Source organism: Gekko japonicus, unplaced genomic scaffold, assembly GCF_001447785.1.
Source record: "Gekko japonicus isolate JY-2015 unplaced genomic scaffold, Gekko_japonicus_V1.1 scaffold65, whole genome shotgun sequence".
Classification (NCBI taxonomy): domain Eukaryota; kingdom Metazoa; phylum Chordata; class Lepidosauria; order Squamata; family Gekkonidae; genus Gekko; species Gekko japonicus.
Window position 1 is genome coordinate 1,283,652 of NW_015165832.1, and position 27,197 is coordinate 1,310,848.

General features: G+C 42.5%; 1 protein-coding gene across 1 annotated transcript in view; it reads left to right on the top strand.

The window, feature by feature from the left end:
• The window catches only part of SHANK2 (SH3 and multiple ankyrin repeat domains 2), a 512,140-nt gene that overhangs the window by 21,314 nt on the left and 463,629 nt on the right, over nt 1-27,197 (top strand). The window contains exon 4 of the mRNA XM_015410855.1: nt 1,280-1,447. Coding sequence (XP_015266341.1) covers nt 1,280-1,447 — 168 coding nt within the window. The remainder of the gene's footprint in view (nt 1-1,279; nt 1,448-27,197) is intronic.

Sequence of the window (27,197 nt, forward strand, 5' to 3'; positions counted from 1 at the left end):
CTCCTCCTCCTCCTCCTCCTCCTCCTCCTCCTATCACTTTGTAATGAACAGATTTATGAATCCTTTATTCCCTAGTTCCCAGTCTAAACATACTTACTTGGAAATAAACCCCACAGTTCTTCTTTAAAGTTAGTTCTACGCCTCCTCCTCCTTTTCCTCCTCCTCCTCCTCCTCCTATCCCTTTGTAATGAACAAAGAACAGATTTATGAATCCTTTATTCCCTAGTTCCCAGTCTAAACATACTTACTTGGAAATAAACCCCACAGTTCTTCTTTAAAGTTAGTTCTAATTATGTTTTTAGGCCTCCAGTCTGCTACTATAATCATAAATATATTGGGTGCGTTCAGACAGGCAGCTAATCCCGTCATTATGCCAGCTTGAATTTTATCCCGATCTTTTTAATCCATCGTAGCATGACCAGACATCCCCCTGATGAATAGCCTTACCGCGCGCTGCCTCTATTTGGATTGTCTAGATGGCGTCCACTGAAGGAGGCATGCGCGGTGTGTCTTTTAAAAAACTTTTTGCGCATGCACATAGGTGTCACAGCGTGTTCTTGTTGAAGGAGGTTTGCGGTGTGGGGTGGCGTCCCTGATGGTTGTGCATGCACATAGACGTGACAGCACATCCTTGTTGATCCACGCATATGTAGAGATTTTTTAAAATGGCGCCCACTCGGGATGGTCTGACGTCAGACCATTCCAACAGGAGGATTGCGCACTTGTGGAACGATCAGACAGGTGAAAGTCCGCAGTTGTCCCGCGGGTAACTGAAAAGCCAAGATTTAAAGTGCTATCTTTTAAGTACGGCTCTGAAGCACGGCAAAACGGGATGCCCACAGAAGAGGGACATTTCCCAGATGTTTGTGTCTGGACATTACCTTTAGATCCGTGAGGCAATCGTGCCTCATGCGGATCTAAAGAGCCGACTGATTGGACTCATTTACTTGAAAGTAGGTCCTTTTTTATTGCAGTGCAGCATATTCCAGGTGTTGGTCTGTTACATGTTTACTGAGAAATGTGCCCAGTGAGTTCATTGGTACGTATTATTAAATAAATATATAGGACTGCAGACTTGGAATTCAGTCCTCAACAGAGTCATAAGCCATTGGTTTCAATGAACTTAGAAGCCTGTAACTCTATTTAGAATTGTATTTGAAGTGTGTATTTTAGGATTGTGTATTGGAAAGATATGAATTATATAGATCATTTTGTTTAGCTCTTAGCCTACATTATCATATATGCTTATACATTCTTCAAAATTTATCTTTACCTACAGACTTTGTTGGAACTTGGAGCATCTCCAAACTACAAAGATAGCTGTGGTCTGACCCCATTGTATCACACTGCTGTAGTTGGGGGAGATCCTTACTGTTGTGAGTTGTTACTTCATGAACATGCTATTGTTGGATGCAAAGATGGAAATGGATGGCACGAGATTCATCAGGTAGGAAAGATTTTTTGATGCCTTAAAATAACTGCATTACTGTTTTCAAACATTAAGAATAAACCTCTGTTTATTTGTGATCAGCATAAACCTGGTTAATGGTTATGTCCGTGCATGTCCTCATTAATCAACCCTCCCTTCATAGATTGGAAAGGAACTCTTCAGTAAATTTTAGTTCAGATTTGGGTTTCTGGACAAACGAGAGTTTATTTAGTGACAAAATAACTCTGTCAGAATAGGTGATTTGAACTACCTACACACTTATTGGGTCAATATGTGTTCAAGTCAGGAGAAAGAGACTGGGTTTCTAGATACTCTCAATGACTGTACCATGCAGCAGATGGTCACAGAACCTACTATGGGGGAAACGATCCTGGACTTGGTCCTAAGTAATGCTCAAGACCTGGTGAGAGATGTAAATGTGATAGCACCAGTTGGGAACAGAGAACATACAGTTTAGCATCTATGTAAATAGGGAGTTGCCCCCAAAGACCAACACAACCATGTTTAACTTTAGAAGGGTAACTTCTCTCAAATGAAGGGGCTTGTGAAGAAAAAACTGAAAGGAAAGGTAAGGAGGGTCAAATCCCTTTGGGAAGCTTGGAGTCTATTTAAAACTACAATACTGGAAGCTCAAAATGTACTCTGCAGGTTAGGAAAGGTACAAATAGGTATAAAAAAGGCCTGCATGGTTAACAAGCAAAGTAATGGAAGCAGTAAAAGGTAAGAAGGATTATTTTAAGTGGTGGAAGGCTAGACCAAGTGAGATAAATGAAAGGGAACACAGGCTTTGTCAAATAAAATGCAAGTCAGTAGTCAGACAGGCAAAAAGGGACATCGAGGAACATATTGCAAAAAACATAAAGACCAACAATAAAAATTCCTTCAAATACATTAGAAGCAGAAAACCAGCCAAGAAGGCAGTGGGCCCTTGGATGACTGAGGATTACTAAAGGATGATATGGAAATGGCAGAGCAGCTGAATGCATTTTTTGCCATTATGGAAGATGGGAGGTGTTTGCCCACTCCAGAACCACTGATTTCAGGAGGGGTGTCAAAAGACCTGAGTCAGATTGAGGTGATGAGAGAGGAGGCCCTATGACTGATGGACAAATTAAAAATTGACAAATCACCAGGCCCTGATGACATACATCCATGAATTCTTAAATGTGAACTTGTGGATCTCCTGAAAAAAATATGCAGTTTATTACTAAAATCTGCCTCCATTCCCAAGCACAGGAATGTAGCTAATGTAATCCCGAGGGGATCTAGGAAATGCCAGACAGTCTAACGTCAATACCAGTAAGTTGATGGAATCCGTTATCAAATATAAAATCAGTAGGCACATCGATAAACAAAAGCTGTTGAGGATTCTGTAATCCATTCAGCATGGATTTAGAGTTCTTTGAAGGTGTGAACAAACATGTGGACAAGGGTGACCCAGTAGATGTTGTTTACTCAGGCTGTGGTCAAATGAGCTGTTTGACCTGATGTTGTTGCTTTTGCCCTATGGATATAAAATGCAAACCCTCCATTCTCACCCATCTTCAAGCCCAGTTATTTGACACCAAGGTAAGTCCAGTCTTTATGGATGTCAGCGTTTTTGCCCTGCACTTCTGGATGTCTGATTAAACCATCACACTCTCAAGCCATTTGGGAAGTCAGATTGCACACTTCCAGCTGCGCTCCATTTTTTAAATTCAGTAAGCAATGTGCACATAAGCAGATCTTCACCCCAGGGTTGTGAACCATTGCTTGCACGTTTCTGTGCCCAAACATTCTGTCAGGTTGGGGAACCGCTGGAGGACTTGTTTTTGAGTGACAAATCCCCCCCCAAAAAAAACCCCTCTCATTTCTTGGGGCTGAAAAGTCATGGAAATAGTCTCCAGTTAGGCTCCCTGCCTGGAGCAGGCAGCCATACTCCCCATCCCACTTTCCCCATGACACAAAAGTAAATGTACTGAAGTCAGTGGGACTGCTCTCATGTAAATCTGCACTTTAGCCATGCATTCCATGGAAGAGAGGCAAAGTGGAGGAGGCTGGGAGGAGCCTCAGTATTTCGCAGAGGGATTGTGGAGCTGTCAAAATAGAATGATGCTTCAAATTAGTGCTTCTGCAGTGGGGTACCTCAGGGCTCCGTACTAGGTCCAGTGCTTTTTAACTTGTTCATTACTGATATGAAGCTGGGAGTTAGCTGTGAAATGGCTAAGTTTGTGGATGACATGAAGTTGTCCAGGGTGGTGAGATCTATGGAGGACGGTGAGGCTCTCCAGAGGGATTTGTCAAGGCTGAGAGAGTGTGTGTCATTGTGGCAAATGATGTCAACGTGGGCAAGTTGTTCATTAATCATTTGGAGTTGGGAGTAAGCAGTGAAGTGGCTAAGTTTGTGGATGATGCTAAGTTGTTCAGGGTGGGTGAGAACCAGGGAGGACTGTGAGTCATTCCAGAGGAATCTGTTGAGGCTGGGAAAGTGGGTGTCAATGTGGCAACTGATGTTCAGTGTGGATAAAAGCAAAGTAATGCACACTGGAGCCAAAAATTCTAACTCTAAATATACACAGATGGGGGTCTGAAGTGGTCACTAGTTCCTGCTGGTCAGCCGTGTTGGTCTGAGGCAGCAGAAAAAATTTGGAGTCCAACGGCACCTTTAAGACCAACAAAGTTTGATTCAAGGTATGAGCTTTTGGAATGGAAGGTAAGGTTCAAACTTACCTTCTGGTCACTGTACCTCAAAAAAGATGTTACAGCACTGGAAAAGATGGTAAATAAAAGTGGGAAGGGGAAGGGAAGAGAAAGGTGGGGTAAGAGAATGTGAGGCCAAGGACAGCAGAAGTAAAGACAAAAAAAGAAAATGGTTCCAAAATGCAACACAGGTCTAGGGAATAAAAAAAACCCAAACAATGCAAGGCAAATGTTTGGCAAGGGCAAGTATATTGTTCACATGAAAGAAACATGAGAACGATGTGGAAATTCCTAGCTTGTCCCCAAAATCTCCTAGGATCTTATAAGATCTTGCTTTCAGTATTCTGTGGTTCCTGCACCATGACCAGTTTTCATCAGGCTTTTGAAGTGTCTTTTCCTTTTTGTTAATTAATGAAGCCATATTTTATTGCATACCTGGGAAGTCCCCATAAACCACCTGTCTTACTATTAGGTGCAACAAGCGGGGTATCTGTGAAGTTTTCTGTTTTTGGGGTAGGGGTTATATTCTCCTGCCTTTTAAACTGTAAATTAATAATAACTTTAAAATTTTGAACATTGATTAGGTGGTATAGAGTGTTATTCAGGATAAAGGTCTGTCATATTATCATTCTCTGTTTTTGAAAACAATATACCTTCTGTTCAGGTGAAATTTTAAAATTGGCTCCTGCAGATACAGAAGGAAAGTATGCAGTTATAGCAATTAATATTCTCTAATAATCTTTGAAAGAGGATCCCCACCAGTTACAATGTTTTGTAAAAATATTAGATAATGACCTTTCAGTTGTGACAGCATAGTATGTAATGATCACTTCTTTTCTAACAGCTGAAATTTTTGTCTGAACATTATTGAGACAATATGTTGTTAAAGGCTTTCACGGCCGGAGTTCATTAGTTGTTGCAGATTTTCTGGGTTGTCTGGCCGTGGTGTTGGCATTGCAGTACCTAACAGTTCACCAGCAGCTGTGACTGGCATCCTCAGAGGTATAACACAGAAAGATGGAGTACTCTCTGTGTCAATGAGTCACAATGCCAAGACCACAGCCATACAGGCCGGAATATCTACAACAACTAATTATTGAAACACATGCATCAAGTGGCCTGATTCAAAACTGCAATGTACTTAGTGCTGTGAAAGTTTCTGAGAGCCAGTTCATAGGTTACAAAGTTCTTGTGTCTCCCATGTGTCCTTTTGGCAGGCGTGTTCTGGGAGTTTCATGCTCAGACATTAATTTCCTAGAGCACAAGGACGACAGTGCACTGGGAGAGGGCATTTACACCTCCCCACCTCCATGCCATTTTCCTGATCTGAAAATAGCCTGGGAAGTTGCTGTTTATCCTGTTAGTAAAGCAGCAGGTTTGATGAAACTCCAAGGAAACAATACACGAGATCCAGGTTTGCTTAGAAGGAGATTTTTAATTAAGTAGCAGATTTACAGAAAATGCAGGCTAAGCTTCCGTCAGCTGTGCCTTAAGCATGTGCACACAGAGTGAAGCTTGCCAGAATTTGAGACTGCGTTCATAACTAAAACTAGGCATCTTATACTCCAAATGCTGGATACCAGTCAAACTGCATGCAGGCATCTTATACTCTTGGATGAGCCAGGTGCCTGGCTCCTTCTTGCACCTGGTGTCCAGTTGGTGGAAGAAACAACCCAGGCTGTCAGGAGCAACACCTACAAAGATCCAGCTATCCAAGAATCATCTCCAATTATTAAGCCTGTCTTCTCCCCTAAGGAAGTACTGTTGGATGAGGAGGTGATGGATATAAACATACAGGAGGAGTATATGGACTTGCCTGAGCAGGGCCAACAATGGATCCTGGATAGAATTTAGTGTCTGAAGCAAAAATTGATCAACTACAGCTCTCGTGGACAGCAGAAAACATTTGAGGTGGATGTAGTGGTCCATGAAAAGCCGGAGTGTAACAGCTTAACTCCAACACTTCCTAAACAATCTCCAACTGAGGACTCACCTGAAATAATGCAAGTGTCATCCCCAATTGATGATGTCCAGCCGCTGATTATTGGTCACTCCCCTAACCTGGTTTTAGGGTTCGCCACTGAGCCCAGCAACAAGAGTGTGAAGAATGGCTGTATCCAGGGGTCTTGTTGTAGAAAAAGAGCTGCCGGAGCTCATTAGCATAACTCATTAGCATAACTTATTTGCATATGCCACGCCCCCTGACATCACCGGAAGTGACAGAAGGCCACACCCCCTGACATCACCGGAAGTGTGTCAGAAGGCCCGGCTACTTACCCTCCTGCTTCATCCTCATTCCCAAACGGAATGAGGATCGAAGCAGAGGGCGGGGTAAAGAAGGGGGCGGGGCTTCACCACGTGACCGCCCCGCCCCCTAGAGGTTCTCTTCCGGAGCTCCGTACCTGAGAGCTCCCCCCCGACTAGAGCCCTGGCTGTATCTACCCTGATGCTAATAAGTCTCTACAGCTTTTGACAGACCACTTCTCCTCCAAATATCAAGCTCCTCTCCTGGAACATCTCTGGTTGGAAAAACAAGTCTAGTGACCCCGATTTTAAACAGTTCCTCAGTGGATATGATATAATCCTGCTCCAAGAGACCTGGGCTCAGTATGAGATTTTGCTGGAGGGGTTTAACGCGCATTCTGCACCAGCACTTAAAGCTAGTCACTATGGATGTGGTCAAGCTGGGCTAGCTGTCTTGTGGTCCAGAAAATCTAATTTAGTCGTTACCCCTCTCGAGGGGACCAGTGTTAACGTGCAACCCTGTCTGGTGGAAGGTGCAGGGTGGTCCCTTATATTAATAAATGTCTACGTCCCTCCATGTCTGAACAAAGATTCTCTGTCTCTTCACTGGGAGGGTGTAGAACTACTACTTGAGGACCTTGAACTAAAATTCCCATTAAGGGGTATAATTATAGCTGGTGATTTTAACCAGCCAGACTAGGACAGGACGGTCCTGCCATTGCCAAGGAGCTAGGTTTTCAGTCTGATAACTCATTGCTTGATATTATGTTTAATCTTAGATTTTCAAAGGACTCTTATATCGACAAGGCAGGGATTCGTCTTGCCCAGCTCTGTCTTAGGTTTAATTTGTCTATTTTGAATGGTGTTCCTCCTTATGATTTTCCTGGCGAATTCACCTATGTCTCGAAGAGAGGATGTAGTGTGATTGATTATTTTTTAATTTCACCAGCCTAATGGGAATAGGTGATCGTATTTTCAATTAGGGATCATATAGAAAGTGACCATCTTCCCCTTTCCTTAGTTAGTGAGCCTCTTCTTCCTACTGAGAGTTTAGATCAGCCAAGAACCATGTCCTCCAACTTGACTATTAGACTGCCTATAATTTCTTGGTCTAATAGGCTGGCTCAAAAAGTAGCTGGTGTTCTTAATGAAGCTGCCTTAGATAGGTCTTTATCAATTTTTAGGAATCTTAATCAACCGTCTGAACTGTTTCGAGAATACAACAATGTTGTAATGCAACTGTTTGATGTTTTTAGGTTGCAAGTGGTGCAACAAAAGCGAAATAATCTTGGTGGTAGGAGTAGTTGGTTTGATAATGAATGCCACCAAATGAAGTCTTATATTCATGTTATCTATCATCAGTATAGGGCATCCGGGTCAGATAGACTGCCAATGGAATTTTTCCAGTTAAAAACTCAACTGCATCAACTTTATAAATCTAAGCAACAGGCCTTTACACAAAAATGTTGGGAACCTCTTATCCAGGCCACACTGAATAATGATACTACGAAATTTTGGGCAGTAGTATCTGAGTCCTTGGGCCGTAAGCATATTTCCAACAGTTTGATTTCACCTCATGACTGGTTTGATCACTTCTCAGAAGTTTTTAGGGAGGCCAGAGTTAGCTCCTTAGAGGACCATGACCTTAATTTGGCTGATTGTCCAGAGTGGTCACCAGTTTAGCCAGAGGAGGTTGAACTATTAGTTAAGTGCATTAAACCAGGGAAGGCCCCTGGGCCTGACGTTATTCCTCCTGAGCTGATTAAAGCGTTCCCTGAGTGGTGGGCCCCCTTCCTTTCTGTCTTATTTACAAATATAAATATGAGAGGTATAATACCTGAAGCCTGGACTAATGCAATAGTGGTTCCTGTATATAAAAAAGGTGATTGCCTTATAACTATAGGCTTATCAGTTTGCTTTCTACTTTTGGGATGTGAGATATCTGCCCAATAAACTTAAATTTGGATGTTTGAACAGCAAATTTTGGGTATAGAGCAAATTGGTTTCTGCAAAAGAAAATCGACCCTTGATCACTGTGTAGTGGTAAGCCACTTAGTGGAGAAATATAGGAAAGGGAAGGGCCCTAAGTTGTTTGCAGCTTTCTTGGATCTTAAGGTTGCCTTTGATTCTGTCCCAAGAGACCTTCTCTGGAAAAAACTTAGAGATCAAGGGATTGATGCGAGACTTCTTCTAATTAAAGAGTTGCATACTAATACAACCTGCAAAATTCGATGCTCGAAGGAGGGTGACTTAACTCATAAGATTCCAATTAGTTTATGAGTTAAGCAAGGATGCATCTTAGCACCTTCATTATTTAACCTTTTTATTAACGATCTGGCTCCCTATTTGAACACCATTGATGGACATAGCCCCAAACCTGGTGTGTTACATGTCCCTCTTTTGCTATATGCCGATGGTGCTGTGCTACGTTCCCTCTCGTGTATAGGTCTGAAAAGGTTGCTGTATTGTTTTTGGACTATTGTGAGTTAAACTCATTGATCCTAAATTTCCAGAAGTCCAAAATTATTGTTTTTGGGAAATCATGGAAACTGTCTAAGTGGATTATAAGGGGGTATCATATTGAGCAAGTTAAATCCTTCAGATACCTAGGAGTGCTCTTCCATTGTAACTCTAGATGGGCTGCTCACAAAAAGGAAGTGATCAAATCCATGAATAATGACATGCTAACGATTACCTGTTTTTTTAATTCTATGGGCAACCAGTATGTCCCGGTGGCCCTACAAGTTTTTAATCATAAACTATGTGCTAAATTGCTCTATGGGATTCCAGTTTGGATTGGTGCTATTAATAAGGAGATTAAAACAAATCAGTCTATCTTCCTTCGGAAAATTCTAGGCCTTCCTATGTGTCTCCTATGCTGCAATGTGTCTTGAAACTAATCAAAGGTTGCTAGAGACCAGAGCATGGTTAATAACATTTAAATTCTGGCTAAAATTACATTTTAAGACCACTTCTCATGCCAACTGTCTTGTTTCTTTAGTTTTAACAGAGTTTCACCTGTCCTCTTGGTTGACACTGATAGAGAAGAAGATCGCTGTTGTAGGGATAAACTTTGATGAGCTGGTTTCCCTGTCACAAAAAGATGCTTTTGTTTGACTTAAACAAAGACTCTTGGATATTGAGTTGGAAGAACTATGTATTCGTGCCTCTGGTAGATGTTCCCCCCCTGAGATTAGGGATTCCTCCTGTGGGGATGATAGCAAAATATTTTTTCTCCCTCAACAATCCACGTACTCGCAGAGCTTATATGTTAGCACATTTTAATGTGTTGCCCTCTGCAGTACTTCAAGGGAGATTTTCAAAGATTCCTTACATACAGAAGATATGTGATTGTGGTAGGAAGGAAGTAGAAAGTATTGAGCATGTCCTTCTGTATTGTGATTATTATGCTGACATTCGTGTTAAGTATTTAGATCAGTTGTTAATGGATTTAATAGGCCAATATGATAATTATAAGACTTTTTTTCTTCTTTCCTCAAAAAAGGCTGTAACTGTTGAATTAATAGCAACTTTTTTGTATCTGGCTTCTAAAAAGTGAGATATGTGTTAACTGTATTGAGTACTCTTTATGTTTTGTATACTCCTTAGTGCATAATGCCGATAAAGGTTGTTGTTTTTGAGAGCAGTTCAAGATGTTAAGGCATATTGGATGCTTCAGCAACATTCTCAATAAACTTTGTTATACTGTTGTTTCTACATATCTTCAACTTTTTTCTTTTCTTCTTACACTTCTAAATGATCTAATGAGATTTTTATCCCGCCCTCCCAGCCAAGGGCGGCTCAGGGCGGCTCACAACTCATAATTTCAGCAACATATAATACTATAAAATATAATGTTAAAATTCAATATAAATTCTATATAAAACCAACAATAAAATGTATAAAGTGCTAATCATTATCATGTCATTATCATATCATTATCACATCAGCTCCATGCAGCTTCGATGTTAGTCATTGTAACTTCAGCTCCATTCAGTATCAGATGTCATAGGGAGCTAGTATCGTAAATCTATTCCGCTTCAGATGTTATAGAAGATACATCAGATGTCATGCAACGAAGGGGGGACTGGCTCGGGCTGTAGTTAGGGTCCAGCGGATCAGGGCTCTTGTCATGAGATGGTAGTCATGGTGGTGGCAACAGTAGTGGTGGTGGCTCCAAAAGCCTGATTGGAAGACATATCTAGCTAAGCCTTGCATTAACTCTGCTGGCCACGTAGGTGGTGCAGATTCCCCTGTTTCACGCTTAAGTCGAAATGTCAGTTCAAATCTTGGCCCATCTGGCCCAGTAAACTCGCGTACTCTGTTGTCGCCATACAATTTTTGCAATGATTCGCTTGTTCGAGTGCATTGTGCTGGATACATTTTGCTGTCCTTTAAAAAATTTCCACACATCCCGATTTCTGACTACTTGGACTGTTATTAATATCTTGTCACCTAACCTGATGTAAATGTTACTTGGTCTTCCTCATGACTGTTGTTACTGTCACTGTTTTTCTTTGGTTATAAAAGCAACTTTGCCTATGTTTTGCTTAAAGATTTCTTCCATTTCTTTCTATCATACATTTTTACACTGCCTCCTCTTCCTCACTATACAGTCATTGATGTATTTCTCTGTTAATAATGTACTTGGAAATACATTTTCAATGTATTTGGAAAGCATTCCTGAAGTCCCTTCCCTCCATATGCTCATACACCTTTATATCAGTCTTTATTTATTGATTGATTTTATTGATTTTTATCCCGCCCAATACTTGTGAACTGATTGGGCTAATATTTGTGAACTGATTGGGCTAATATTTGTAAACTGATTACTGAACTTAAAGTGAGTGTGGTCCCCCCCCCCCATAAGCCATGCTCACATACTTACCTGGGGGTTTCTTTGTGTCTGCAGGGTGATTGGTAGAACTGAGGGTGAGCAACTGCATGGGTGGAGCTGGGTTATATCAGGGGACCACCTGGTGGCTCCCCTGGCAGCCTATAGCTGGCTGCCTTGTCTGTGGTGGTGGGTAGGCCAAGGGAGGGTCCCCAGATGGGGGGACTTCCCAAGACCACCCCCTCCCTCCTTAAAAGGCCACGTGGCCACTGGATGCTCCCAGGATGCTCTTCAGCCATGCCTCCCACCCTCCCTTGGTTTTAAAGTTTGTAGAGTAGTAATCCTTTGTTATTTCTTTACTTGCTACAGCTTTAGGCAGTTTTAGGCATTGGGCCAGATCCATGTGGGGTGAGGTTGTCCCTGCGTGCCCACCTCCCCCAGGTGGAAGACCCCCTTAATGGGCCTTTGGGATGGAGCCAGTGGGCAGCATGCCCAGTCTGGGGGTGGTTATGGGGCTCCACTCACAGGTGACAAGGGATCTATGCAGAGGTGCATGCCCATGTGGTTCGCCCTCACTTGCCATTCCAGGTCTATCCCCAGCAGGTGGGCTAGAGAGGGGTTCCACTGGCCAGTAATTGGGTTGCCTGATTTCTGGATCTGTGTTCTATGCTGTACCAATGCTACTGTTGCTGTAATCAATAAAGCTGTGGCCTGTTTCACCCCAACGCTGTCCCTGCACTTTTGCATGTATTGAGCTGCCTGTACTACCACCCTTCACCTGCCGTAAGGACCACAATAGGTTTGCTTTATTTGTTGTGCCTTTGGGGGAAGTATTTGCATATGCTTTCCCCTTTTCTTTCAGTAGGTTGTATCCAAACACACTGCTCTGCTAAGAACAGTGTTCTGCGCTCTCTCGCTCTCTCTGTAGAGGTTCCCTTCCTTCAATTAATTCACAAAATCATAAGTTTATGCATATTTGCTAAACCCCCCTCCAAATGTCTAGGAATACCTAATAAGTGGTTCTGATGTACTGATTCATATGACCATAATAAGGAACAGTCATTTAGAAGAAGTGATTATTTGGTACAGCTCAAATTAAACAGCCATTTCCTTTTTGAAATATCACATGTTCTTTTAGCAAACCTCACCTTTTAAAAATTCTGGTGATGGGATTATCTAAATCTTATTTATGTAAGGTAAAAGATATATGCTATGTGGAATGATATAGTGAAAATAATTGGATATTCACAGTTCCTGCCGTATGAGATACTGCTCTCATATTCACAGATTATCCTTTGGTTCATTTTAAACAATGTTTTGATTTGAGCACTGCTTTCTTTTTTAATGCATGTTTGTTAAAAGGAAGTGAGTGAAGTTTTGTGTGTTATGTCTTCATCCACCTTATAAATGGCTGTCTTTCATAGTAACAACTGAACAGGCTTCAATATTTAGCAGTGTGGAAACTTCCAGTCTGGTTAAGATGAGAAAGCATGCTGGTCCTTACTTTATTTCAGTGCTTCTGGTGCCCTCTTGAGCTATCCAGTGGGATATCTCAGTTTCATTTGGCAATGCCAAAGGTTGCTCATCTCCATATAATATCCATAATCCTAGATGTGTCCATGCTGCTTTTAGTGCTAGAAATGCTACAGGAAGTAATGAATAAGTGCTTATTAGTGCTACATTAAGTTTGGGTGAGGACAGTAGTAAGTGTGTCACATTTTTCCTACCAAATTGATCCAGCAATAAGAAAAAAGTTCATACAAATCCTTCAATAGGAGCCAATTAGTTCAGTCAATAAGGACAAAAAATTTAATGTGCGCTATATTTTAAAAAGGAGACAGAAAATTGTGTGAATTGTGTTTGTTGGACTGATAATTAGATGCATGTCATTGGTGACCACGTCTTTAAGACAACATGTAGTTTGTCCTTAAAGTTAGTTCCACCCTTCTGTATGGCAGATGAGATTGCTATGGATACACTAGTATGAAAAAAGATTATGACTTGGAGCCAGAGAATAGTTTCTTTTTCTTTTCTTTTTTTGTTCAAAAAGATTTTTATTTTCTGTTTGGTCACATATTTTTCATCTTTTTATCCAACAGCTACAAAAAACCCATTTCCCCCCCTTCCCCCAAAAAGGCTTCCCGCAATGCGTCTCCCTCATGTCACATATAGTCAGTAAACTCAAGATAACATCACATACTTAATATTGTTCTAGACATAGTAAGTTATGTTTCACGTCCCAGTTTTTTTCTAGATATGATTTAAAGTCATTCCATTCTTCAAAAATGTTTTGGTCTTCTTCGTTATTCAACGTTTTCGTTATTTTGTCCATTCCGGCCATGAACAGAACTTTTTGTATCCACTCTTCCAAGTCTGGTATTTTTTCCTGCTTCCAATATTGGGCATATAACATTCTAGCTGTAGTTATCAAATACCAGAACAATGTCCTTTTTGTTGTATTCAGTTCTTCCATTTTCAAACCTAAGAGCAGAATTTCAGGTGCTTTCTTAAAAGAACACTTTAGAATCTTTTGCATTTCACTGTGGACCTTCGTCCAAAGGTCCACAGCCCTATCACATGTCCACCACATATGGTAAAATGAGCCCTCATGTTTTTTACATTTCCAACATTTACTAGACAGATTCTGACTCATATTTGCAATTTTTTTAGGTGTCATGTACCATCTATACATCATCTTATAACAGTTTTCTTTTACATTGGTACACACAGATAATTTCATAGAGTTTTTCCACAAATACTCCCATGTTTCTATAGTTATTTCCTTATTCATATTAACTGCCCATTTTAACATTTGTTCTTTTACAGACTCATCTTCCGTAAACCACTTCAACAATATTTTATACATATTAGAAACCATTTTTCTCCCTCCAGAGCCAGAGAATAGTTTCCATGGGCACATGGATTTCTGCCCATAGAAAATGAGTTTCCTGCTCTAATGACAGCCCAACCCACCACTCATGTTGTCAGGACTTCACTAGAGCTACTGAGAGCCACCATGGGCCCTAGACAAAAAATCCATCTACCCCCATCCCTGACCCTGATCTAAAACAAATCACAAAACAGAAAAATCACTTGGCTAGTTAACTGGGAATAATTGTTACCTGGTTTTCAGTAAAGGCTGAGTTCTGGAAGAAAACTTCTTCTGGGAATAATAATAATAATAATAATAATAATAATAATAATAATAATAATAATAATAATAATAATAATAATAATAATAATAATAATAATAATAATACTTTTGATTTATTAATCGCTTTCCCCACGAGTGGGCTCAAAGTGATTTACAGTTACACTTTTAGACAGGGGACTGACAATGTTTCATAGGGGATAGGAAAGACAACATATAATTCATTTTTAATTGCACACGTCGTAACTGCACGGTGGAAACGTCTCTGGCTTGGATCAGTCATGTCCTGAACGGCTGCGTCGACCGGCTTGATGACGTTGGGACTTCAGGACCCGTATGTCATATCACCACACTGCCACCGGCTGGCTGGAGCATCCCACTGCAGGATTTTTCTTGTGGCCGAGTAGTTTCTACCGCCTTCTGATCCTGGAGCAGGACGTCCCAACCGACAGCTAACACCTTTCCACAGGGGAGTTGGTGTGCCCACTCTCTCTAAGGAGTGGTTCCCATTTTATCTACTCGCCAAGGCTTTTGAATCGCTGGGTGGATGATGAGCTGGGGACAACAGGCTGGCTGCTCACACTAGCGCGGGCCTCGAACTGACACAGTTCGGATGTTAAGACAGTGGAATATACCCATTGTGCCACCGCTCCCCTTTGCACAGAATGCCTTTCCCTCATGATTAAAAATGCTGCAGTCTCCTTTCATCCCAAACACTTTATAATTCGGTAGCATGCTGGCAGCAGTAAGATAATTGAATAACATTTTTAAACCCCTCTGCAAAAATAAAGACAGGATAACTACATGTCCTGTACCTTTCATAAGACTAAAATAAGAAGCTTGTTCAGTTTCTTGTAAATAACTATTGACCATTATGGGTTTACAAAACCCTAAGGGAGAGGAATACAGATTGTATACAAACTGTAAATCAGCAAATAAACAAAAATACCATGTAGAACCAGAAGTCAGTATGAAAACACAACTACAAATACAATGCAATAACAATAGTAGTAAGAACAAGATCTAAGTTACATCCCCTCTCACTGCCACTTTAGACCTTATTTTCTTTGCAGCAAGGGCAAATAATGAAACTCTATATGACACATATACGCCAATATCAGATAGCAAAAATGAAATTTTCTCAGTGACTGGGTATAAACTTAAACCAGATACAATTCCTGCCAAAAATTTGGCTTTGGGATTGGAATAAAGAGGACAAAAAGAATGTAATGAGGTAAGTCCTCAAGTGCATTGGATCCACAAATACATAAGTGTTGAGCCATTGGAACTTGATTAAAGTGACCCTCCAAAAGTGTCGTTGGCACTGATTGAAAGCATAAGGAGGGAAAGGTCATTCTAAGTACATAGATAAAGATGTTGACTTGGTTGGGAGTTCTAGTCTGATCCAATTTAATTTGTTTGTACCATGGTGCTGCTTTTGATTTTTATATTAAGAAATGGTCGATCTGTGCATCAGAGTCATAGATTCAGTTTCTAAGTTGGAAGTTATCGATATTCCTAAAAGATCATTGGGGATGGAGTATCTTGAGAGTATGCTGTTGAGAAACACAAGGTCCTGCAGGTCTTTGAATAACAACAAATTGATTTGATTTGATTTATTAGACTTCTATCCTGCCCTCCCGGCTGAAGCCGGCTCAGGGCGGCTTACATAAAACATGAAGAATTTTTACAATACACTACAATACACATAAAATAGGATTAAGAACAAAAATTAAACAGTCCTAAAACCATAATATAACAAAGTGCTAGTAGCAATACATTCATAATCTCACAGCGGTAGTTATTACACAATTCGCAGTCAGGACTTTAGTTTTCTTAGGTTATTTTAGGCAGCTGGCTCAGGCTATATTTAAAAATCCGGGGGGGGGGGTGTGGGCTCCCCCCCCAACCCCCATCCAAGCTGTCAGTTGTTAGTGATGGTTAGTGGTGGCTCCAAAAGCCTGGTGGAAGAGCTCTGTTTTACAGGCCCTGCGGAACTGTAAAAGGTCCTGCAGGGCTCTGATTTCTTCTGGGAGCTCATTCTACCAGAGTGGAGCCACCACTGAGAAAGCCCTGGCCCTGGTTGTTACTAGTCTGGCCTCCTTGAGACTCAGAAGGGCCAGCCGATTCTGAACCCCTGGTCGCAGTGCTCTCTGGGGTATATGTGGGGAAAGGCAGTCCCTCAGGTATGTAGGTCCCTGGCCATAAAGGGCTTTAAAGGTAAGAACCAGCACCTTGAAACGAATCTGGTATGCTACAGGCAGCCAGTGCAATGCCTTTAGCACCAGGCCCAAAGCTACAGTGGGGCATTTGGGGGCCCAGTCCCCTGACTTTCTGTCCTGAACAGGCCCTCCAACTTATTCCTCACCCTCGCTGCCGCTGCCAGGGGCGGTAGCAAGCCACACGCCACCCTTTCCCCCAACAGCTCTCTGTATCTGATCTTGGCAACAGCAAGGAAAGCCCCGCCCTCTAAAGGAAAGTCCTTGTCTGGGCCCTGCCTTTCTTCCAGCTTCAACTAGAATGCCGGAAAGATGTAAGCTTGAGCCCAAGAAGATCTACTTCTCTTGTGCCCTACAGGCCACTGGATCAGTAAGTCTCTCCCTCGCCTCTCTGGGCCCAAGAGGAAGGTTGGGCTCGGGACTGGGAGTGCCCCAGCAGCCATGCCACGCATTTCTCTCCCTAGCCCCAATGGGTTTTCAAGCTAAACACAGCGCAAGGCTCTTCATGAGCCTCTTTGTTTTGGGGTAGGGGAGGGAAGGAGCCGGTTTCCAGGTGGAGGCTTGAGCCAGGTTGCCTGGTTGCCGGTGAGAGTCCCTGCAAGTGAAAAGCCCCTTGCGCTTGTTTTGCATTTGTTTGGGGGTGGGAAGGAGCCTGCTTGCCTGGTTGCCGGTGAGTCTCTGCAAGAGAAAAGCCCCTTGCGCTTGTTTTGCGTTTGTTTGGGGTTCGGGGAGGGAAGGAGCTGCCTTCCGCGTGGAAGCTTGAGCCTTCTTGGCTGATTGCTGGTGAGTCCACCACGGGAGAGAAAAGCCCCTTGTGTTTGTTTGTTTTGGTGTTGGATACAGCCTTCCTTCAGCTTAAGAGTCCCTTCAATAGCAGAGACTGGAGGAAGGCTTCACACTTCAGTTACTGTGGTGTTAGCAGAGGGGTAGGAGCCACAAGGTGACTTGAGTATTCTATGCTGAGATTTGCAGTTTTCAAATGTGATGTTGCAAGAAAACATCTTGCTTTTTCATAGAATCATAGAATCACAGAGTTGGATGGGGCCATACAGGCCATCTAGTCCAGACACCTGCTCAATGCAGGATCAGCCTAGAGCATCCCTGAGAAGTGTGATCTATCCGCTTGGTTCATAAACATGTTTTGTAAGTCATTTGAACAGATGCACTTAAATTGGGCAAAATAGTCTCTCTCCACTTCATTATATTTTCCAATGTGGCTTTCAGAATTAAGTTGGCTTGGGGAACTGGTGGGGCATCAGGTCCCTCAAGGTTGGTTGGAGAGGGTGGGGGGATGGAGATGGATGTTGTAAGTGGGAAGCTGGGAGGATGGAGATTCTTGTGGGGGGTCTTTTAGTAGCAGTTTTAAGGACAGATGGGCCAATGAGACCCATCCAGTCCAACAGTCTGGCTAAAGCCCTGGTGCCCACTATTGCCCCCCTGACATAAATTAGAACGTTTACTGTAATGAGACTTGATACTCTTTCAGTTAGAATGTTTAAATAATTATTAAAGTTATTCTCACAAAGTTATGGTAACGGTTATGTTTACATTTCATGTCTGTATATTTTGTATGTTCATAAACTGATATTAAAAAATAAAATGTAGACTGGCTCACAACTTTTATGGTTTGGCTCACAAAGACATTTTTTTGCACACAGAGCTTTTGAGCTTAGAAGGAACATTGGACGGGGGGCAGCGTCATAACTAGGATGCAGTAACATTTCCAGGATGGGAAATCAGAATAATTCAACTTCCAGTACATTCACGTGATGAACTGAAATTTGCCTCCTGATTAGCTAAAAAATGCTGTTTATGTGTGAAGCCTCTGGATTTCATGGTGTAATCTGGTCAAGGACACTTAAAAGTATGATTAGGTATGATTTATTTATTCCCCCCCCTTTTCAGTAACACATACTATGAGAGCCAGTTTGGTGTAGTGGTTAGGAGTGTGGACTCTAATCTGGGAGAACTGGGTTTGATTCCCCACTCCTCCACATGCCGCTGCTGGTGTGACCTTGGGTCAATCACAAGTTCTCTCAGAGCTGTTTTCTCAAGAGCAGTTTTCAAAAGAGCTCTCTCAGCCCCACCTACCTCACAGGGTGTCTGTTGTGCGGAGGTGGAGGGAAGGGGATTGGAGCCGCTCTGAGACTCCTTCGGGTAGTGAAGGGCGGAAAATGGACAGGTTAATCACTAGACGGTCTGGACAGAGACCGACAACAGCACAGGAAACAGCCAGCCCTGCTCAGCAGAGGCTGGACTGGAGTCAACAACTGGCCTGGCAGAGGAGTCTTCAACAATGCATGGAATGGTGTCATCAACTTCCTCCCAGCAGAGAGAAACCAATTCCTCCAGATCTAGGTGAAGTGACTCCTTCTCAGCCAAGGCTTCCAGCTTACCCTAAAACAAAATTTGGAAGTAAGGAGCGCAGTTTTAATAGCGGATGGTACGCTGGCCGTCCCTGGCTCGAATACTCAATCAAGACTGACAGAGCTTTCTGCTTCCCATGAAGAAAGTTTGCAAAGGTGACTGAATGGGACTGTTTCCCTCAGTCTCATAGTATGAAATGTTTGCTGCCATGGAGATCTTTAGTAAAAAATCATTACTAAAAAAGGATGGCAATCAGCACCAACTAGGAAAAGCATCTGTTTGTTTGCTCTGCTCTGCCTTGCATGTGTCCCTGGTGGCTGCAGGGCAGAACTGCAGTAAAGGTAAAATAAAATAAAACACATTAATTTAATGTAGGATGATTCTACCTTGACTGAGCCCTCAAACTGACTTGGGCCCTGGGAATTGACAACCATTAAACTAACATCACCTATTTCAACTTAACCACGATTGCTGCTTCTGATCTGCTGCCTAATATAACTTCCTCACCCTGCCGATTCAGAGACTCCTCTAGCAAAGCAGCCTTTCTAACACATACCAGCCACAGTAAAATTATTGGCTGTGTTTTGGGGAACTTTGCATTAGCATTGTAAGGTTATTATTTTTGTCTCATTGTGAAGGTTTACATTTGTTGAGCTTGATACACTTAGTCATAATTTTCTGTTCAAATGGTTTTGAACCCCACCTTTTTGTTGTTCTGAGAACTATCAAAAGAATTCTAAAACAGTCCCTTTTTGTGCTTGTAATTGGAGACAAAGGTTGGTTTACTTCAAGAATGTAGGCTAATTGAGCAGTAGAAGCTCAGTAAGAACAAAGTCATCATTCAGAACAATGTAAAGCTATCCCATTTGTTCTTATCAGTAGTGAAAGGTGTGAAATGTCTTGGCATAGTGAAGGAACTTGGTTTCCAGACATTTGACCAACACCATTGTTTACTGATAAACATTCACAGGTCCACATAGAGACAGAGAACTTACTATCTTCATTTTCTGTAGGGGTGAGCAGGACACAGTGGGTCCTATTCAGGTGTTTGCAGTCAATCTTAATTCCTGTTTGCTTAATTAGGAGGATGAAAATACCATAACAGAAATTCAGGATGTTCTTTTCTGTTCAGAGTGAGTATTTCTTTGAAGAACAGCCTACTGCTTTTTAAAAAATAAAGTGATATAAATAGTAGCTGTTCCCCAAACCTAACAAATTTTGAGTGAATGGTGCTGCACAAAAAGCTCCAGGAAAATTTGTTATGATTATGAGCACTCACTAAGAAAACAGAAATTTAACTCTCACAGCCTAAAATAACCAATCAAACATATTTCTGTTGGGGTTTGTGAAGAAATACTGTTTTTCTTTGGAGGTTTGAACTGAGCAAAACCTTCATTTTGAGTTTTAAACAGTTTTTCTCTCTGGGCAGAGAACAGGCAGGAGGGAGGAAGACAGTTCATTTGCTCTCCAGCCTCAAGCCTCAGCCACCCCCTTTTAAATGCTAATAGGTTAGCAAGAGACAATAGAATGGTCAAGCTCCCCTCCCCTAACAGGGAACAAAGATTTGGAGGTATTTACTAGAGGGACTTCAGGAATAAATTTCTGGAGACTTCAGGAAAAGCTTCTTTGACCCAGCCTGACCTGGTTAGTGGGTGGGGAAAGGGAAATGATAAAACTCCTGGGAGCAAGGAGGAAATTTTCTCTTTGGTGCTGATTTCATCGAAGCAGACAGGGCTCTTAACTGAGCTGGCCTGCACACCTGAAGGAGGCTTGAAGGGAATGGAACTCCTGAAAATATCTGTAACTTTCTAAGCTACGGAGCCTGTCCTATATTTTAACATCTGATAGGGCATGTATAGAGAAAGGGACAGAGGATTTGCGTTTTATCCATTTCTTTTCAATCCCTTGCTTAGTCTGGTGCTGTGCTAAGAGTATGCTTGTAACTATTTTCTTTTAAATATTTTATAACTTTTGGTGCTGGTAGTGGTTCTCTGTACCACATAGACCTCCAGCATCTTGGACACACTATTTTGAAAGGAGCACCAGGAGGAAATTAAGGGCAGTTAGTTGGCAAGTGGCTACTCCCTTAGTGGTGCACAGGGCAGCAAGATGTCCCCCACAGTAACCAGGCGCTGAATAGCAGGAGACACAGAGGCAAGGCCTCAGAACTTGGAAGGGAAGCTGGGAGTCCTGACCCAGTGGGCGATCCCTACGAAGGTCAGGTGATGGTGGCAGTTGAACAGATAGAGATAAAAAATCCTCCAGGTCTTCGGAAAACCCAGGAGGGCAGGGTGGAACGGAGTCTGCAGGCCAGAGCATGACTGTTCCACCCCTACAGAAAATGAAGATAGTAAGTTCTCTGTCTCTATGTGGACCTGTGAATGCCATCAGAGAGAGCATGTGGTCTGAGGAGGGGGAATAAGGTGGTGGCTTCTGGAGTCTGGCCCCGCTGGTGAACTTCCTGATGGCACCTGGTTTTTGGCCACTGTGTGACACAGAGTGTTGGACTGGATGGGCCATTGGCCTGATCCAATATGACTTCTCTTATGTTCTTATCAATACCAAAACTACTGCATTGGTAGTAAGATGCTTGGAGATAATAATTGCAAAATAGCAGGTAAAGAGGGAGGGGCCAAGTCTCCTGCTGTAGCAGGAGACTTTCTGGGAATCTCCCTCCATTTAACCATAGAGTTTGGGGTGAATTATACGGTATTACCCTGATGCAATTATGTCACTTCTGGTTTTATGCTGGAAGTGATATTGTATGGCAGCACAATGCTTGTGTACCTGTCCCTGCCTCTTCAGTTCCTCCTGGTTGGTTGCCAGCTCACTAGAAGCTTTAAAAGAAAGTGAGGAAAACGTTTCGTTGTTATAGAACTGTTGTCTCATCTTTGTGTAACTTTAAAATCATTGTGTGTAGACTATAAAACATATTGTATGTCATATAGAGTATAAGTACACACATTTACCTTCTATGATTATTTTGCTTTTGTTATATAAAATCTTGGGTGTATTAGCTAAATTTGCTGGCATGCATACTTTTCTGTTTGTGATTTAGTTACAGAAAAAAGAATTATATATGATACGCAAGCTGTAGTGACAAAAAGGGTTTTTTTTAGAATAGTTGTCTTTCAACAACATCTTTTAACAATGATTTAGAAATATAATTAGAGCCATCTGGTGGCCATGGTGTTTTATGTTACAGTGCTCATAAGTGGAATACAAATGCTTCTCTGCCTCAGTTTGTAGCACATTAATTGTGTAGGTGCATTGATACTTTTCATTTTATAAAGTATAAATAAAGATTGTAGAAGAAGTAATTATTCTATGGCTTTATTATAAATCACACAACTCTATTGTTTCTTATCTCAGTTGCCAAAATTATGGCAAGCTTAGATTAACTTTAGAAATAAATGACATGTTCTTGCTTCTCTATCTATGAAGAAAATTTGTAACAGCTGTTAGTGTATACTTAAAATCCAAACTCAGTCCCCAGGAAAAGCTTAAAATGTAGTGAGGTTTTCAGAGGCAGAGTCTTGACTGTGTGTGCTCAAAGGGGAACAGTCATGTCTTCCTGTTCAATCTCCTTTTGATCTGCCATAATCCTAGAACAATGGAATAGATGGGCAAACAAAATGATATTCAGGACAAGCAAAATGAAGATATTCTTTATTCAATAAGTAATTAAATTATGGTGTTCACTGCAGGAGATTATATTGATGGCCACCAAGATTGATGATGATGATGATGATGATGATGATGATGATGATGATGATGATGATGATGAAGGAGGAGGGGGAGGGGGAGGAGGAGAATTCAATTTATTAATCACCCTATCCCAGTTTATGCAGGGCTCTGGGCAATGTACAAAGGAGCATAATACCATAAAATATACAAAACATTAAAATTCAGTATATAACTTAATAAAAATTTAAATTCGGAATAAAAGATCCTATAATTCTGGACAACTGGCCAATTTTCTGGGCAGGGGGAAAGGGAATTCATAACAAAAGGGGGGGAAGAAGAAGGGTGCCAGCCAATAAGGAAACCGTTGATAAGGAGGCATCCAAGGTCACACTCAACCTTGTGACGGATGGTGCTGGTGTCAGTGATGCTGGAAGCCCAAACGCCAATCCTGAGGGGCCTGCCCAGCCACAGAACCTCCGTCTTCATCATTGGATTCAGTCTCAGCCTGTTCTTTTTAAACCATCCCACCACAGCCCCCAGTTCCTCGGCCAGGTTTTGTGGGGCGGTACCCATCCATCCATCCAATAACAGATACAGCAGGGTGTTGGCATATTGATGACAACTCCTTGCCAACTGGTTGAGGGAGTGCATATATATGTTAAATAACATTGGCAAGAGGAGTGCCCCTGAGGAACCCCACAAAATAAGGGTTGACACATCCTCACCCAGCACCACCCTCTGTCCCTGACAATGGAGAAATGAGGAAAGCCATTGAAGGGCCACCCCATGAATGCTTACATTGGCAAAGCGGTGAGTCAGAAGATTGTAACTGACTGTGTCAAATGCCAGAACAGCAGCACCGACCCACCTTGATCCAGCTGTCTACAAGATCATCTGTCAGGGTGACCAACACAGTCTCCATCCCATGGCCAGGGCAGAAGCCGGACTGGAATGGATCCAATGCCAACGTATCATCCAGGAAACCCTGAAGCTGCTCAGCTACTGGTTTCTCAGTCACCTTACCCAGAAATGATATAAAACTGGGCTGTAATTGGCTGGATCTGAAGGATCCAAGGAGGTTTTTTTCAAGAGCAGTACAACAAAGATAGCTTTAAAAAGGGTGTAGATAGATTCATGGAGCATAGGTCTGTGAGTGGCTACTAGCCATTGTGACTATAAGAAACCTCTACAATCAGAGGCAGTAAATGCCTGAATATCAGTGCTAGGAGGCACTGCAGAAGCATCAGTCTTAGGGTGATAGAAGTCCACCCCTACACCATCAGTCCCAAGACCTGGTACACAGCTACAGAGCCTATGCTAGTGGCTACCAAAGACATCATTCTGATCATGAAAATACCACTGGCAGCTTGTGGGGCACTTCTTTAACAGACAGATGGAAGATGATCTGTATGACAAGTATCTGCCTCATTCTCATCTACTTTCTCCTTCATCACATATGGGTAGGTCCCTACCTTGCCCACAGTACCATAGGTCTTCTAGGCATTCCTCACCAGACCTATGAAGCCAACATTATCAGCCTTGTTATTGCGAGTATAACCTGGATCCATGAGATCACTTCAGGACAATTTCTCCCAGCTATACTCTAGCACTTCTTACAAAGGCTGGGTGCTTCAGCATCTGGTATCAGCATGCTTCTGGACTTATGCTTGAGATCCGAGACATCATTGTTCCATCACATTAGCTATGATCCCTAATGTACCACCTAAGTCATCATGTCCATTGGGACTGACTACACAGCTTTGATCCTAGTGATGGTGTGTTAGAATCCATCTTGTTTCTTTTTGGTACTACCTACTGCTCAATGTATCAGTGTAGTATCAATAGCTACATAACTTATTCTGAGGCCACAGACTCCCAAAAGGCAACCTACTGCTCAGCACATTGTCTCAGCTCTAGAATCTCAAAGGATTGACAAGCCTCTTTTATCTCTTCATGTTCAAAAGCCAAGAATCTTTGGATTCTGATGATCTGGATGAGGCTTAGGATTCCTCTCCTGGGGTCTGTTACCCTTGCTGTTCCCTTATGGATTTAAAGTGCACGATCAGACAGCAACATCTGTCTGTCGTGCCTGAGTCGTCTGAGTTCCATTTTCCCCTCCCGCTGCCCCGTGTATGGATTTCCTGTCATCTAGTCACTCTGTTGCGCACTCAAGCCGCCAGGCAGGTCTCACTGATCTCTTGTTTTGGAGCTGCCATCCCCCCCCCCCCCGTTAGCAAGGATTGCATGACTATATATGCACCTTTCCTCCCCCAGGGGGGCTGCTCAAAACCTTGTTTTCTTTTGAAAAACTCTCAAAGAAAGATGCCCCTGTTCTGCAGCTTTTTAATTTTGTTTGGGGAAGGGGTAAATTGAAAAGATTAGAGGGAGGAGGGCAGTGAACTCCATATCCCAGCATTCTCAGCAAGCACTTGTGCACATGCTCAGAGGGTTAGAGGCGGGGCAACAGTGGATTGAACTGCCCGTCTGATTGCCACCTTAGCCTTTCAGTATCTGATGGAAAGTCTCTCATCCCCACAGAGAATGGGTAGAATGTAAGCGGAGTGGCTGCTGTGCATGGCAACCTCCTTGAGTCTAGAGGTGAAACAATTACTGAAGATCCAGGATCCCGCCTTCAGCCTTATTGGTGCTGACACAAAGACACCAGCAGTGACACTTCCTATGTTCATGTTTTGGTTGTTATTGATTACTACTGCTAGTATCCAGAGGTCGAACTATTCACTACTACTTCAGTAAATGCTGTAATCCCCAAATTGGACAAGATTTTTTTTTTCATTTTGTATATCAGCTGCTGTTAAAAGTGACAATAGGCCCCCTTTAAAGATTCTGCAAGTTTGCTCAGTTTTCAAATTATCTTGGATTCAAACACAGAAAAACCATACCACACCCACCACAAGCAAATGGAGAGGCTGAGAGATTTATGCAGACATTAAAGAAAGTTTTACATGTTGCTGCAGCAGAGGGAGCCAATATGAAGCAAGACTGTTCCAGTTTTTTTGCAGTTATTGGACAACTCAACTCTGTTCCACTACCATTGCAATAGAAACCCTTGTGTTAAGAAGACAAAATTGCCTCAGATTGTTGTCTCGTGCAAAGACCAATGTGATGAGATGGCAAGGTTTGCAATGGAACAATATGCTGACCAACACAGCTGAGCCACAATAATACCTTTCAAAGTAGAAGACATGCTCCTCATATTCCCTTTTTGCCTGCCTGATCACAGACTTGCATTTTAATTGCCACAGCCTGTGCTTCCTTTTATCAACCTCACTGAGACTTAGGCTTGCCAACTCCCCCGTTAGGGTGGGGGTCCCCAGATTTGAGATCCTCCACCCCTGCTTTTTAAGAATTGGCCGGTGGGGGTCGCTCTAGCAGCAGCAATAGAGACGAAAGCTAGAGTGCCCCAGGTCTCTGACCGTCGGCGGGCACATCTGAGTAAGCAGTGAAGTGGCTAAATTTGCGGATGATACAAAGTTGTTCAGGGTGGTGAAAACCAGTGAGGATTGTGAGGCACTCCAAAGGGATCTGTCAAGGATGGGCGAGTGGGCGTCAACATGGCAAATGGGGTTCAATGTGGCCAAGTGCAAGGTGATGCACATTGGAGCCAAAAATCCTAAATATAAATACACATTGATGGGGTCTGAACTGGCAGAGACTGAGCAAGAGAGAGATCTTGGAGTTGTAGTAGATAACTCACTGAAAATGTCAAGACAGTGTGTGACTGCAATAAAGAAGGCCAATGCTATGCTGGGGATTATTAGGAAGGGTATTGAAAACAGATCAGCCAATATAATAATGCCCCTATATAAATCAATGGTGAGACCTCATTTGGAATACTGTGTGCAGTTCTGGGCACCACACCTTAAAAAGGATATTATAGCTTTGGAAAAAGTGCAGAAAAGGGCAACTCGAATGATAAAAGGGTTGGAACACTTTCCCTATGAGGAAAGGTTAAAGCGCTTAGGGCTCTTTAGCTTGGAGAAAAGACGACTGAGGGGTGACATGATCGAGGTTTATAAGATTATGCATGGGAAAGAGCAGGTAAAGAAAGAGGTACTTTTCTCCCTTTCTCACAATACAAGAACCCGTGGGCACTCCATGAAATTGCTGAGCGGTCGGGTTAGAACGGATAAAAGGAAGTACTTCTTCACCCAAAGAGTGATTAACACATGGAATTCACTGCCACAGGAAGTGGTGGGTGCTACAAGCATGGACGGCTTCAAAAGGGAATTAGATAAGCATATGGAGCAGAGGTCCATCAGTGGCTATTAGCCACAAGGTATAGCTAGGGGCTCTGGGGCAAGTGATGCTCTGTCTTCTTGGTGCTTGGGGGGGGGGTCAACAGTGGGAGGGCTTCTAATGTCCTGGCCCCACTGCTGGACCTCCTGATGGCACTGGTATTTCTGGCCACTGTGTGACACAGAGTGTTGGACTGGATGGGCCTTTGGCCTGATCCAACATTGGCGTCTCTTATGTTCTTATGAAAGCAAGAAATTGCTAGTAGATCAATAGGTACCACTTCGGTGGGAAGGGAACAGCGTTCCGTGC